General features: G+C 34.1%; 1 protein-coding gene across 2 annotated transcripts in view; it reads left to right on the top strand.

Annotated features, from left to right (window-relative positions):
* The window catches only part of LOC150109178 (vacuolar protein sorting-associated protein 37A-like), a 243,999-nt gene that overhangs the window by 37,917 nt on the left and 190,960 nt on the right, over nt 1-15,122 (top strand). The window contains exons 2-4 of one of the 2 annotated variants that reach the window (XM_090405946.1): nt 7,864-7,911; nt 9,478-9,592; nt 14,415-14,503. In XM_090405946.1, coding sequence (XP_090262072.1) covers nt 9,482-9,592; nt 14,415-14,503 — 200 coding nt within the window. In that variant the 5' untranslated portion in view covers nt 7,864-7,911; nt 9,478-9,481. The remainder of the gene's footprint in view (nt 1-7,863; nt 7,912-9,477; nt 9,593-14,414; nt 14,504-15,122) is intronic. The other variant, XM_090405937.1, reaches the window with a different exon arrangement.

Raw genomic sequence — 15,122 nt, 5'->3', positions numbered from 1 at the left:
TAAGGATAGATATGGCATTGTGGTATGGGGAGGCATTATGCTTAATGGATGCACTGATCTGTGGATGCTGGGACTGGTGAATGATATTGCAATGAAGCTCTTCAATGTTATATTCGATTCTTCCATGGTGTTGTAAGTGAAGAATTAATTTTTATGGATGACAATGCCACACAACATCGTGCACAAGCAGTTGAAAATACTTCTGCAGACCGAGGATATTAATTAAATTGAGTGGCCAGCATGCTCTTTAGATCCCTACTCCATAGAACACATTTGGGACACAATAGGGAGATGCTTTGCTGCCCAAAATTCCCCTCCAGGAAACAAGCACGGTCTTATCCTTGTTCTGAAGGAGGAATGGGTCAGTTTGCCTCAAAAACCTGAATCACATGGTACAGCATTGTGAGAGCTGCATTGCAGTTTGGGGTGGACATATTCCATAATTGAAATGTCGCGCTCCATAGTTTTCTGTGAGCAGTGTATGGTAATTCCTTAACTACGTCCTTAGGAAATTTGTAACTTTTGCCAAAAACATGAAATTTATATCACATTTTTTGTGTAATATAATTTATTAGTATGCTGGCAATAAATTTATCTGCACATTTGGCTGTAGTCATGAAAATTTTTTCACGTACAAGTAAAAATGTAGTTTGTCCTTAGCTTTCAGACACCAGTGTATTTGTCATTATTTTACTTTTTTCCTAGTTTATATATAATCATACTTTATTTGATGTTGTATTTAATTCATCATTTATTCTAGCTCTGTTTTGTTGTTTACTATTACTACCATACTGTCAGAATATCATAAATTATTTAGCTTTTATTTAATCCTACTGTTTAGGCTTATTCATAGATTCTCCAGCATCGTATATTCTTTAAGGAAATTAACAACATAGACTTGATAATAACTGAAAATATTTAATTATTACTTCATTATTTAACCAAACTTAAATCGGCATCTTCAGGGATTAATACACTGGTATTAAACATGTGCATGCAGGCACACTTCAATAACAAAGATGGAATAGGAGAGATTCAGGAAGACCTGGTCATATTATTACACCACCTATTGGTTTTGGTTGGACGTTCTTGGTCATTCAGCTTGACTATCTGCAAAGTAGGGTTTCCCATATTAGGGGCAGTTTGATACAACTATATTTGTTTAGATTGGAATAGTTGGTAAGAGCTGCAGCAGATTCAAAGAAAAGTCTTCCAAACTTAAATTTGCTTCAGTGGAGCAAGTTGGCTTTTTTCCATCAGATCCTATGTTTGGGTATCCAGGGCATGGTCTGGAAAAAGACGTCATACACTCAGTCAATCCTGAGTGAATGTAGTGATGGAAACAGATGCAATCCTGGTGATCTGATATATGGATGTTGGCTGTCTCACCTGTTTTTCCATAATAAGAAAAGTTGCAGCTAGTCTTTGGGGGAACAGATAAGGGCTGCTAGCATTTTGTGCGGTCACATTGATTTTTTTTTTTTTTTTTTTTTTTTTTTAAGATCTTGGCCACTTTTTCTGAGATGCCACGAATATATGGAGTGGTGATGGATTTGCTGTAATCTATCGGGTGGGAGGGATGTACATGATGTTAAAATTCTTATTATTTGGTGGGAGGTGTAGCCATTGGCCAAGAAAAGTTTTTTTTTTTTTTTTTTTATATAGGAGTGAGTTCTGTGTTGAGTGCAATGTTATCTGAGTAAATTAATTTGTCCAATGGACTGAGGTCTTCTTTATAGTTCTAAATTGTTAAAAGTGTGTAGGTGGGGGATGACTGTTGATGGATGTATCTACCTGTGTGTGGGTTTTCTATAAACTGTGAAGGTCAAAGATCTATTTGGTTGCCTTGTAACTAGGGTGTTTAGGAAAGGCAGATTGTTGTTACTTTCTATTTCTGTTGTGAATTGGATTCCTGGATGTTGGCTGTTCAAATGGAATAGGAAAGTGTATAAAGTGTCCCTGCCAGGTGGTCAGATTGCTAACACATTGTCCACGTAGTGTAGCCAAATAGTGGGTTTGAGGAGAAAGGAATTTAGGATATTCTTTTAATGTCTCCATGAAAAAGTTAGCCAATGGGTAAGAAAGAGGGGAGAGCGCATGGCTGTATCCTTGATACAGTAATATTAAAAATGGTAAAGTTAAACAGTCTTTCTTTTTTAAATTTACTAATGGAGCATGGTGGTTTTTTCCAGAATCTGTGAGTGGTATTCAATACATGGTTTGTAAGATCAGAATGACCATAGTTGGGATTGCTGAGGTAAGTTTTGTGCTCATCTAAGTGGATGTGGCTGAGTGGATGATCTACCTGTCTGTTCAAAGTAGGTCCACTTGCAGGAACAAGGTACTGTATATACTCCAGGCACTGAGAGAGGAAGGAGTTGATCTTTGGTATAATGGATAATGGTGGCAAGTTTTCAGGGAGGCTTAAAAGCTATGTAGAGATTGTAGTTTTTTAAAGACCTGGCTATTTTTGCTGATGTATCCTTTACATAAAAGATGTTTCTGAAATCTTTCTGAAGGATACCCGAGGATTGGTATAAAGATTTTTTTTTCATTCTGTAAGCACTGTAGCCATTGGATAGGACGGTGTTGTGTATATGGTTAAATTCTGTTGAAAGAGAGGTTCCACTGGAACAAATTGTAAGCTCTGTTGGTTAGAATTTTAATGATGCTATATGGTTAGTTGGATGGGGGGGGGGGGAGTTTGTGAATGTATCTGCCTGTGTGAATGGGTTTTCTGTATACAGTGAAGGAGAAGTTACCATTCGGAAGGCATGTCACTCACTAAGGTAAACTATTGTTATTTTCCTTTTCCATTAACTAGATTCTTGGATGTAGACTACTGAGGGGACAGAGGAAGGAGTTTAATGTTTAATGAGTCTGTGACTTCTTTTTCAAAGTTTTCCATGTAAAAATTGGCAAGTGGAGGTAAGAGTGAGGAACCTATAGCAGTTCCCTCTGTCTGTTAATTTTGTTCCTCCTGGAAAAATGATGATGGCAAAGGAAAAGAGATATAAGATATCAGAAGGAAAAACGTTTTTTTGAGTGTTACGGTGTCATTCAAGGGAATATTGGTGAACAGTGAGGTGATGTCAAAGTTGACTAATATCTGTATTATTTAAAGTTTTATTTTCGGTTGTAGTTTGGAGCATCAGTGGCATCTGCTGTAGGTCTTAGGGGGAGATTGGGTTTGTGAATTTTAGGTAAAACCATATATCCAAGGGGAAAGGGGGGGGTAGGGGACAAGAACTAAAGGGTTTGAGTATTTTTGTGATGTCAGGTAGTCAGGAAGATATTTTTTTAAGTAGGCTTTTTAATTTTTTGACCTGTGTTTTGGTGGAATCACAATCTAGTGGTAGGTAGGTAGAGTGATATCGGAGAATAATATCCATTTTCTGGTTTTATTCAGCAGCATTATCCTTATCAGCTCTGGTGATAACAATACTTTTATCTTTTCGTAATGTTCTGAGAGCAGCAAGTTGTCCAGAAGACAAGTTACTTTTCAAAGGCAAAGACTGGGCAACTTCAAGTCTGATGCTGTTGGCTAAATGACAGATTTTGCATTCTACATTGTGCATTAAGTCTAGTACTGACACTTCTTTCAGCGTGATAGCAAAATTATGGCTGAGGCTTAATTTTCACTGATGGCATCTTCGTTGAACCTTTTCGAAGGCAGATTTACTGTGGTGCAGAAAGGTTGAATTTAGTTGTGATTTAGAATTGTACAGAATATACTTTTTGATATGCTTATTTTTAGGAATTCTTTTTGTGCAGATGCTTCTGAAATGGCTGAGAGAATGGAATAAAGCTCAGAGTTAAGGATCACTTAGAGCTCTGATTGTAATGAACTGATGGCAGCATGGCGAGCATGTGTTGTGTAGATCTGTTCTTGTAATAATGCAACACTGGCACACTTGTATACAAAGAGGACTTTTTCAAATGGAATTTGATTTTTAGTTTGGTGCAGTTAGGTGTTATTATTGTATCCTGACATCTTTTAAGAAAGACCTGCTGATACTGTTCACAAGATCTTCTGGAAAAAAACCACCATGCTCCAGCTACATCACAGTAAATTTAAAAAAGAAAGACTTTCTTTTTTTTTGGAATCAGCAGTGGCACTCAGAAATCACCCAAATTTAAAAACAAATATGGGTACAAAAATAAATTCCCAACATTTGGGAAACAATAACCATCATAGGCCCAAATTTACATCCTAGGTTGTCTACAAACAACCATAGAGGGTGATTCAGAAATTCTGTCACTTAGACAGAATTTCTGAATCACAGGCATGTTGTGTTTCATTGAGTGTCGTGTTGTGTGTGTGAGAGTGTTTAGTCACTGAGACATCTTCAGGGAGTACTATTTGTACTCCCTGAAGATGTCTCAGTGACTGAAACGAAATATTGAAGGTATTAAAATTAATTTTTAATCCTTTCTTAGTGCTGTCAGTACTTCATTAAACCTTGAACATGATGTTTCTTTATAGCTTCTTTATGTACATTATTGAACCATTTGGGGGTGGAAGGGGTGGTGAAGTGCAATACATAGCCTCTCCCACTCAAATGTCAACCTCACCTTCCCGTGGTCCATCCTGTTCTAAAAGTACAAACGAGGCACTGGCAACCGAGTATGGGTGGTATAATCTTAACACCTTAACAGAGTAAATGCTGTTAGATCTGCCTGTCCAGAGGCGTTAGGTAGCAGCCCTACCACTGGAATTACCCAGCGACAGGTTAGTAACCTGCCCTGGGGAAATTCAAAATACTTTCAAGTTTCATGCAAAGAAAAGCCGGACGGACTGTCAGGGAAAAGACCACAACCCAGGAAATGGTAAATGAAATTGGAGAAAGGAACACATAATGAAGATTTCAACATGGAATGTGAGAAGCATTGCACACAAAGAAGAACTTGATAAACAACTAAACCAAGCTAACATAAAGATATGTATAGTAACAGAAACAAAGAAAAACCAAAAAGGTACAAAAGAAACAAACAACTATATACAAATCAACAGTGGGGTAAAAAAAAAGAAGAAAGAGCAAAAGCAGGTATAATGATTATGGTGCATAAATCCCTAAAGAACAATATTGTATATTACAACTATTTGAATGAAAGACTAATAGAAATTAGACTCAAGACATTAAGAGGCCACATAACAATAATTGGTGCATATGCACCAGAAGAGGGAAAAGAAGAAGACAGTAATATATTTTATAAAGAATTACAGAATGCCATAGATAAAACAAACAAAACTGACTATTTACTGCTAGCAGGAGATTTAAATGCCAGAATAGGAAACAAAAAATACAAAACAAACATAGGTAAATTTGGCGAAGATACGTGTAATCAAAATGGTCGCAGATTGCACGATTTTGTCATTTATAATAGTATGAGATTAATGAATTCAATGTTTAAACACAAGGAAATACATAAATATATTTGGTCAGCCAGAGGATACAAATCAGTAATCGACTATGTTATCACAAATTTTAAATTAGCGGAGTTAATTTTAGACGTAAGAGCATATTGAGGCTTTGAATTAAACTCTGATCATTATATGGTATCAGCAAAATATCGTTTTAAACCAAAGTGGCTAAAAACACATAGAATTGAAAATTCTTACCAGCCAAGCTACAAAATTTCTTCATTACAGGATCCTCAAGTTAGACTACAATATCAAAAATGCACAAACTTAAAAACAGAAACCACACACAAATCAAATGACATAGGTGAATTGGAAAATTTGAAGCAAATTCTCGCAAAAGCAGCAACAGAAACCTTAGGAATAAAACGCAAATGGATTAGAGAAAGAGGACTACGAGAATGGAACAAAGAAATAGAAAATATAATAAAAACAAAAAAGGACAGTTGCCAGAAATGGCTAAATTCCAAAAAACAATTGAAGCAGAAATAGAGTATAAAGGAAATAGTGCAATTGCAAAACTAGAAGTAACGAAAGAAATAGAGAAAGATGGAACAATTTCGTAACAGAACTAGAAAAGGATTTATTTAAGCCACAACCCAAAACCTATAAAGTAATAAAATACATGAATAAAGAAATAAAAGAAAAGATAAAAATACAAACAATAGATTTAGAAAAATGGGTGACCTATTTCCAAAATCTCTGGACAGATGAGAACAATGAATTAAAATTTTATAAGACAAAGAATGACCTAATAGAAAATATCACAATGTTAGAACTGAAAAATATAATAAAGAAGATGAAAAATAGGAAAACGCCAGGAGAAGACAATATAAATATAGAACTATACAAAAATGCAGGTGAAAAATTTAATGAAAGACTTCTGAAATTTTTTAATATGGTTTGGATGTCCAGAAAAACCCCTAACTCTTGGAAAAAAGCACTGGTTATCCCACTCTATAAAAAAAAAAGGAAATAAAGACAATTGCAATAATTATAGGGGAATTAGCCTGCTGAATACAGGATATAAAATATATGCAGGAATATTAAAAGAGAAACTAAGCAGCATTGTAGAAAAATTACTAGAAGAACAAAATGGTTTCCAAAAAGGCCGATCCTGCATAGATCCAATTTTTACTTTAAAATTATTAATAGAAAAGAGAAGAGAATTTCAAAAATTCTCTTTTCTTGCCTTTATTGATTATGAAAAAGCCTTTGACAAAATTAGTAGACAAAAATTGTTTAAAATATTAACCGATTTAAACATACCAAACCAACTTTTACAATCTATTAAAGAAATATATACAGGAAATAAAATAGCAGTTAAATTAGAACACACCTCAGAATGGAAAGATATATCAAGAGGAGTACGACAAGGATGTACCCTCTCACCTCTGCTTTTCAATATATATATATATAAATGAAATATTAACAATCTGGAAACAGCATAACCCATTTGGTATACAAATGACCCCGCAAATGAAGATAGATACACTACTATTTGCAGATGATCAAATAGTATTAGCTACATCAGAAGATGACTTACAAAGATCATTAAAATCATTAAATGATATCTCAAAGCAATATAATATGACAATATCCAAAGAAAAAACAAAAAATAATGGCATTCAAAGGAGAAAACCCAATAAGAAGTAAAATAGTGATAGATAATAAAATACTAGAACAAGTAAACACTTTCAGATACTTGGGATGTGATCATCATACAAAGAAGAAAAAGACATAGACACTAAAATATCAAACTTTGTCAAAGTAAATGGCATAATAAATAATATATTTAAGCCATCCCTGGTACAAAAACACACTAGAATCAGACTATATAATGTCTTGTCAAAACCAACTCTACTATACGGAAGCGAAACATGGACCATTAAAAGGAAAGATGAAAAACGAATTTAAACAGCAGAAATGAAGTTCCTTAGAAAAACAGCTGGATATACCAAGTGGGACCACAAAACATATGAAGAAATCTTACAATCCCTGAAAATAAAATCAATTAATTACTACGTAAGACAGTATAACAAAAATGGCTAGAACATTTAAATTGAATGGACAACAGTAGACTACCAAAAATATTATACAGATACAAAATAAGTGGAAAAAGAAGAATTGGAAGACCAAGAAAGAGATGGCATGAGACCGGAACAGGCCACATGGCCTAAATTTCCATGTTAGGAAGAAAAAAAGAAGATTGAACCATTTGTTTTTCTTTCTGTTTGTGAATTGAAGGATTTCATCTGCACAATGAGTAATAATATTTTAAATTTGACCCATTTATTTTGTCAGATATGGAATGGTTTGAATACTTTATTTTCTTCTTTTTCTTTTTTGTATATTGCCTTTGTATGTTTACACCTTCACATTTTTCAATATTATATTGATTAATATTTCTGTTTTGTTTATCATTTCTCCATTTGTTTTAGCCTTAAATGTGCTATTACCAAGTAATAATCAGTATCTGCATCTCCTCTGTAAGTACAGACATTTTTTATGCATGTCTTTGTGCCTGTTATTTATCATTACACGATCTGTTTGTTTTCTTCTGTTCTATATGGGGAAACCCAAGTTTGTTTTTTCTGTCTTTCTGCTAACTGTTAAGCCCTCTGGAGGATGCAGAATTAATAACTCTAACTTGCAAACTACTGTATCTAATGATAAGTCTCTAAAGACAAGGTAAAAGAAGAGATTTTAAATGGAAATGGGCAGGTCTTATTATTACATAGATGAAAGGTGAATGATGGTCATTCACTTAGTGGCATTCGTATGAAGGAAGATGAATGCCCAAATGACTCAATGAAGTTGGAAGGATGACCTGGTTGGAGAATGTTGGCACTGGGAAACATTTAGCAAAAAAGATGAAAAAAATGGAAGGAAACTATAATTTTTTATAGCTAAAAATGGTTATAAAAAGAACTTAGAAGAAAAAGAAAGAAGTTTTTAAAAAATGATCTTGTATGCTAAGTTCAAGGTGGAATAGTCAGTAATATCTGCTTTATGAGGGTTTTTTGATTTATGAATTTTAGATAATCTTGTGTATCTGAGAGAGGAGAGAACTTAAAGTTTGAATTTTTTTAATTCAGGTGGCATGTAACATTTTTAAGAAGTAATAATTTTTAATAATATTTTTTTGGAATTAGTATTGCATTAATATAAAGGTCTGTGTGTAGTTCAGTCTCTGCTCAACTGCTCATTTTAAAATTATATTTATTAGTGTTGAAGACCATAGTGGCATTACCCTTATCAACTCTAGTAATTATTATATTTTTGACTGTCTGATATATAAAGCACAGAGAGTTGGCTGCTAGAGAGATTTCTTTTAGGTGGCAAAGCTTGCATAAGGATGTTAGTATAGAGCCTGATGTCAGCAATATCTCGAACAGGTTGTAGATGCCACATTCTATATGTAACATGTCAGGCTGACTACAGCATCCACAGAGATGCCTATCTTAGGACTTTAGGCTTATAATCTAACGTCTTTCAATCACTTTTCTGAGCTATTTATGTGCATTATTATACTTTTCTTATTGTATCCTAGAGAGTTCTGTAATAAGAACATCACATCATTAGAACAAATTGTCCTGGCTTTGTGAAGTGATTGTTGGATGATGATGAGACTGTTTATGTAATTATCTATATCTTATTTGTGTAAAAAAGAAAAAAAAAACTAACAATTCAATTAAATAAAGTGGAGTAACGTTTTTTAAGAATAAAGAAAACCCATTAAAGAGAAAATTTTAAAGAACAAAGTTATGCATGTGAAAATTATTTTGCAGTTATCTAGTTTATTATTATTTTTATTTTATATCTATTGCTTTCAGTAAATGTGAAAATAAAAGAATTACATCTTTTTTTTTTTTTTTAATTTATTTTATTTGTTTGGTTTGAGAAAATACACACAGAATATATAATTTATATAAAATTATACTGTTTATAATTTCTTATATATTCCATATATTCTGTATATAAAGACAAAAATATATAATTTATTTACAGAATTTATGAAAATGTTTTATATATCCCTTCCTCTCCTAAAACAGACATATGCCTCCAAGTTTTCCTCATGTCAGTCCTGTGGTGAAAATTACACCTCTAGTTAGTCATCCCTGGGTTGATGAAACTCAAAATGTTATTGGCTCACCTGGACTTATTGCAGTAAGTAGTTTAAACGAAGAGTTGAGATATTATTATTTACTTAAAAAAAAAAAATGAATTATAGAATACTCTTAAACAAGAGTAATTACAATTTTAAGATAGTAGAAACATCTGCTTTTGCTACATTTTTACTGATGTCACTGACTATCTTTTCAGTTGCTGTAATTCCTGTTAAACTGAAAACAGCATTCATCGTTTAACCTTTTAAACGATGAATGCTGAGATACTAAATAACCAGTATGACCCTCCTTGCTGAGTTATTTTCACAATTACAAAATATTTTATAATAATATGAATAGTTATTATAATGTATTACACATTTTTGCACTGTTTTCTTGTATAAATTGAAGTCATTGAACAAAAGTCACCCTGTGATGGTCGTCCAGATGTAGTGGTCGGTTTTGGCATGTGGAACTTTTTTGAATAATTTCTCTGATGAGAGTCATTGAAAATTATCATGTGTGATATTTTCACCAGTATGTACATTATACAAAATATGTGAATTGAGAACAGTGAGATCCAAGAGATGGAAAAAGAATTTTCTGTGCCATTTGAAGGCCTTTTGCACACATTCAAGAGAACAGACCATCATGTCTGTCCTGTCCACAACCCCCATATTCCTATTATAATCCATGACACATTCAGGTTTCATTATTGGTGTGTTTGTTGTCCTGTCAACTTTCACTGATTGTTTCATAGAGTCTGTGTGGAGTGTGGTCAACATACAAACTTCTCGTTTATCAATCCATTTTACCACCATTACATTATCTGTGTGTCTGGATTCTATCTGTCCTTTGTCTAATTTTCTGTTCAGTTTCGGCAACCCATTCCTGTTTTTCCTAACAGTCCCACATGCATTAGTACCATTTTTATGTAGCCAGTCGTACAGAAGAGGGCCAGAATACCAATTGTCTAACCACACTGTGTGCCCTTTCTGCAAATACTTTGCCACTCGGATTTGCACCACGGCCCCAGAAATCCCAAATTCACGTTCTAGAATAATGTCTGTAGTTGCCCCTGTGTACACTACAAAATCTAACATATATCCAGTCTCAGTCACATAACACAAAAACTTTGATCCCGAATCTGTCTTTTCGAAGGAATGTACTATTTGAACGGGTGGTAGCCGTTAAACAGTACTAAACTCTCGTCAATACAAATATTTTAAAAAGTGCTAAATACTTCACTGTAGGTTTTTCTCAGATGATCAATAATTGTTTGTAGTTTTTCTCATAGAAAGGCTAAGACGTTGGTTATACATACTTATTAAATTACTTAAGGAATTTATAACGTACAAATGATATAAATTAAAATTAAACTTTAATCTATATTCCAATATTTCGGCAACATCACGTTGCCATTTTCATGGAAACTTAAAATAAAGACGTGCATGCAGGCACTACACACAGTAACTGAGGATGAAGCAGGAAGCTGTTGTTTCTCCTAAAAGTCCTGATGGTGCTCCCTAGCATGCTATGTAAGTTATTCTCGGCCGTTGGACTGAAGGTCTTCTGATGCAAGTCTCCCAAATTTGGGGCAGTCTCGTGCAACCAAATGTGTTGAGGTTTGGCATGTTTCTTAGGGCTGAGGCTGATTCCCTGAATAGCCTTTCAAATTTGAATTTACTACGGTGTATAACCGTGACTGTCTTCCACCGTATTCTGTGGGCAGTAACCAGAGCATGGTCTGCAAGACCAGAGTGGCTGTACTGGTGAAAACGGATGTAGTACTTATGTTCTGAAATTCTGATATTCACTGTTTGGCCAAAATAGGACAGCTTACAGCTGCAAGGGACCCGGTATACACCAGGTAGGTCTAAGGGAGGTGGTTGGTCTTTAGTGGAGCAGATAAGGGATGCCAATTTTTTATATGGTCTGTAACAAGCGGTCAAGTTATGTTTTTTTAGGATTTTGGTAATTTTTTCTGAGGTGCCTCAGATGTAGAGAATGGTGATGGATTTAGAATAATCCTTGTTGTGAAGGAGAGGAGGGGCTGTGGTTAACTGGTGTCAATATTTTTTGGATTTTTTAGGGGGGGGGGTAGCCATTGGCTGAGAAAGTGTTGAGGATGTGATTTAGTTCAGTGGTTTGGGCATTGTCATTTGAACAGATAAGTTTAGCCCTGTTGTGTAGCGTCTTAATAACTCCATATTGTTGTGGTGTGGGGGTGGTGGGATTGTTGGTGAATGTATCTGCCTGTATGGGTGGGTTTTCTATAAACTGAGAAAACCAAGGTTCCATCAGGCTGGCAGGTGACTAGTGTGTCTAAGAAAGGGAGGCTTTTGTTTTTCTCCTTTTCCAGGGTGAACTTGATTCTGGGGTGTTGGTTGTTTAAGTGTGTTAGGAAGGAGAGGAGTGTATCAGAGCCATGACTACAAGGATTACATCCGTTTTCACCAGTACAGCCACTCTGGTCTTGCAGGCCATGCTCTGGATACTTGCCACAGAATACGGTGGAAGAAAGCCACGGTTATACATCGTAGTAAATTCAAATTTGAAAGGCTATTCATGGGATCAGCCTCAGCTCTAAGAAACATGCCAAACCTCAACAAATTTCGTTGCATGAGACTGCTCCAAATTTGGGAGACTTACATCAGAAGACGTCAGCCCAACGGCCGAGAATACTTACATAGCCCGCTATGGGGCACCATCAGGACTTTTAGGAGAAACACCTTCCTGCTTCGTCATCAGTTACTGTGTAGTACCTGCGTGCATGTGTGTTTATTTTAAGTTCCCGTGAAAATGGCAACGTGATGTTGCCGAAATATTGGAATATAAATTAAAGTTTAATTTTAATTTATATCATTTGTACGTTGTAAATTCCTTAAGTAACTTAATAAGCATGGTCGTAGTTTGTGTAGTCTTTGTCCCGGAACCTGAGTTTCATTGTCATTGAAATGTAAAATACGGAAAAGTAAAAAGAATCTGTCCCTGGACATGTAGTCTGTGAACTATGGAGTAGCTGTGAGGGGATCCTTGGACCAATATTCTGTTATTATTAGTTTTTTACCAGCCATAAGCATTATGATTCCAAAAATATATAATTCCTCTGGGGTAGTATTTTTCCATTTTTGCAAATGAGATTGGGGTGCTGGTGGTAGTTTTTGAGTCAAAAATACATAATATTTATTAGTTTCATCAGCAATATGTTGCATTATATGAAGGGGAAAAAATAGTTTGAAAAAATCAAAAACAGTTGAACCATCATCTATAATTTGCTGAAATACCTGAGTTATCATTATTGAATTGGTGAACTGTTGGACGAAAATTTTGTATCGCACCATTGAAACAATGAAACATCAGTACGATTTCTTTTTTGCAGATGTACTGGTCGTTCGTTATCTGATCTTTCACTATCACTATTTTCACTATTTTCTAAAACATAAATATCTCACTGAAATCTAATAAATCGGAAGGTAAAGTTTCTAATACTTCTACTAATTCCACCTCAGTAAGAGAATGCTGCTATCTGCTTGTGATGGAAGCCAGATGATCACGTGATCGCCTGGCTCCTATTGTCAAGGACGGCTCTGATAACATTGTGCATGGTCTCACAATTTTTTACAAAGATAGCACCACAAAGCAGACAGAAGCTTGAAAATTAGTTTCTTCTAATCCTAAGAGATGGCACTATAAGCCCGCTCAATTCAAATGCTTTCACAAACTAAATTAAATGAGTATTACACATTGAAAGTTCAAATTGAGTTAACTTGATCGTAGCAAGGTCGCCATTTTTTTTTTTTTTTTTGCACTCGAGTTAACTCAACCGTAGCAGTTAAAGGGTTAATGCCTCTGTGGTCTACTGGAATGCTTGATTGGAGGAATTTTCTAGTCGTTTTTCGAATGAAGTTTTTTTTTATTATTTATTTATTTTTATTTTTTAAATCTCAGAATTTTTTTAAATTCATAGGGTATTTCCTTCCACAAACACTTACCAAGCATTAAAACTTGTTTTACTATTTGTTTTGTATTTTAATACAAACATACAACCTCTTCCTAAATGTACCTAATTCGTATGGGAATTTGAGTGAAGAGTGGTTACTGTTGTACAGCTATTGCCAATTTCTGAGTAGTGGTATATGTATATTAGTGTTGAAACAAACCTTGTTTAGTATTCATACTTTTAATATTTAGCAATAAAGTAACTAGGGAGAAGGAGTGGCACTCTGTCTACCTATATACTCTCCTTATTTTCACTCTAACACATTTTATTAATGTTAAATGTGATGCCAAAGATGTTTTCTGTTTTCACTATTGTCTCAGTAGAGTTTTTGACAGTTCTGGATATGGTAAAAGAAAGATTGACACACACACACACACAAACACTGGCAACAGTTCATTGTGCATTCTCTTTCTCCAAAGGTCATAGCTTCACAGTATGCCCCCTTATCCACTAAACCACCTCTATTTAAAAGATCCCTACTTGGACATATTTTCACCAACAAATAGTCTGAGGCTTTGTTAATTCCCACTCTCTGTATCCAATCTTGTGGAGAGTAAACTATATATATATATATATATATATATAAGAATTACAATTCTTAAAATTGCATAGTCGTTCAGTTGTGAACAATCAGATTTTTGATTGCAAAAAAAAAAAAAAAACAACTTAAATTCAAGATTTTAGATGTCTAATGTGATCATAAATACAAATTAATCACTGTAGAGAACTCATTATTGCATTAAATCTCAAGTAAATTAGGTGTTATTTTTCTTATATTATTGTTCGTAAAATGTATATTTTAATAATGTTCATTCACTTAAAAGCAATCTGAGGCATTTTAGTTTTTTTAGAAAATGAATGGCAATATATCTTTATTTAGTTTTCCATGCATTCTGATCTGGCTAGAATTGTTCAGGAAATCATCAAAGAATTCCAGACCAATCCACCTGAATTACTTCAGAAAACCAGGTATTAATTATAGATTCAGTAATAATAATAATAAGACACTATTTTTATTCATAAGTGAATTAACCATATTTGTACTTTGATTTAGTTTCATTTCTGAAAGTCTCCTGTGTATACCCATTTTATATTTGTAAGGTACAAATTGAGTATCTGTAAAATATGATCACCTGTCCATATTCTGAATTAGTATTTCACATATTAGCAGGATGTTTTATAAGGGCAAAACTTTTTCAGTTCAAAACACTTGTTAGACTACTGAAATCCTTAAACAAAATCACTGATAAAAGTTTAATATAGTGGTTCCTGAATAGAGTTTACCTTTTAAGGAATGTGGTATCCTTATGCCAAGGATTGTATTCTAATAAGTTTTTGGTTCACCTTTGAAAATTAGGTTTCAGAGACAAATGCTGTTTCAATACTTAGCTCTAAATAATAATGATGGCTTTTAAGTTTTTTCTACTATAATTAATTGCAGAACTTTTTTTTTGTAATGTGAATGGTAAGATAACAAATGGTTAGTTTTTAAATTTGCTGAAAATGGTATAAAATAACAGAATACTTTAATGCGAAACCTGTAATTTGAATTTTATAATAGCATGTGCATGAGTGTGTATGCGTACGT

This window comes from Typopeltis vanoorti, chromosome 2 (genome assembly GCF_054136105.1).
Source record: "Typopeltis vanoorti isolate ZY-2024b chromosome 2, IOZ_Tvanoo_1.0, whole genome shotgun sequence".
NCBI classification, from domain to species: Eukaryota; Metazoa; Arthropoda; class Arachnida; order Uropygi; family Thelyphonidae; genus Typopeltis; species Typopeltis vanoorti.
This window is presented reverse-complemented; position numbering and strand designations above follow the sequence as displayed.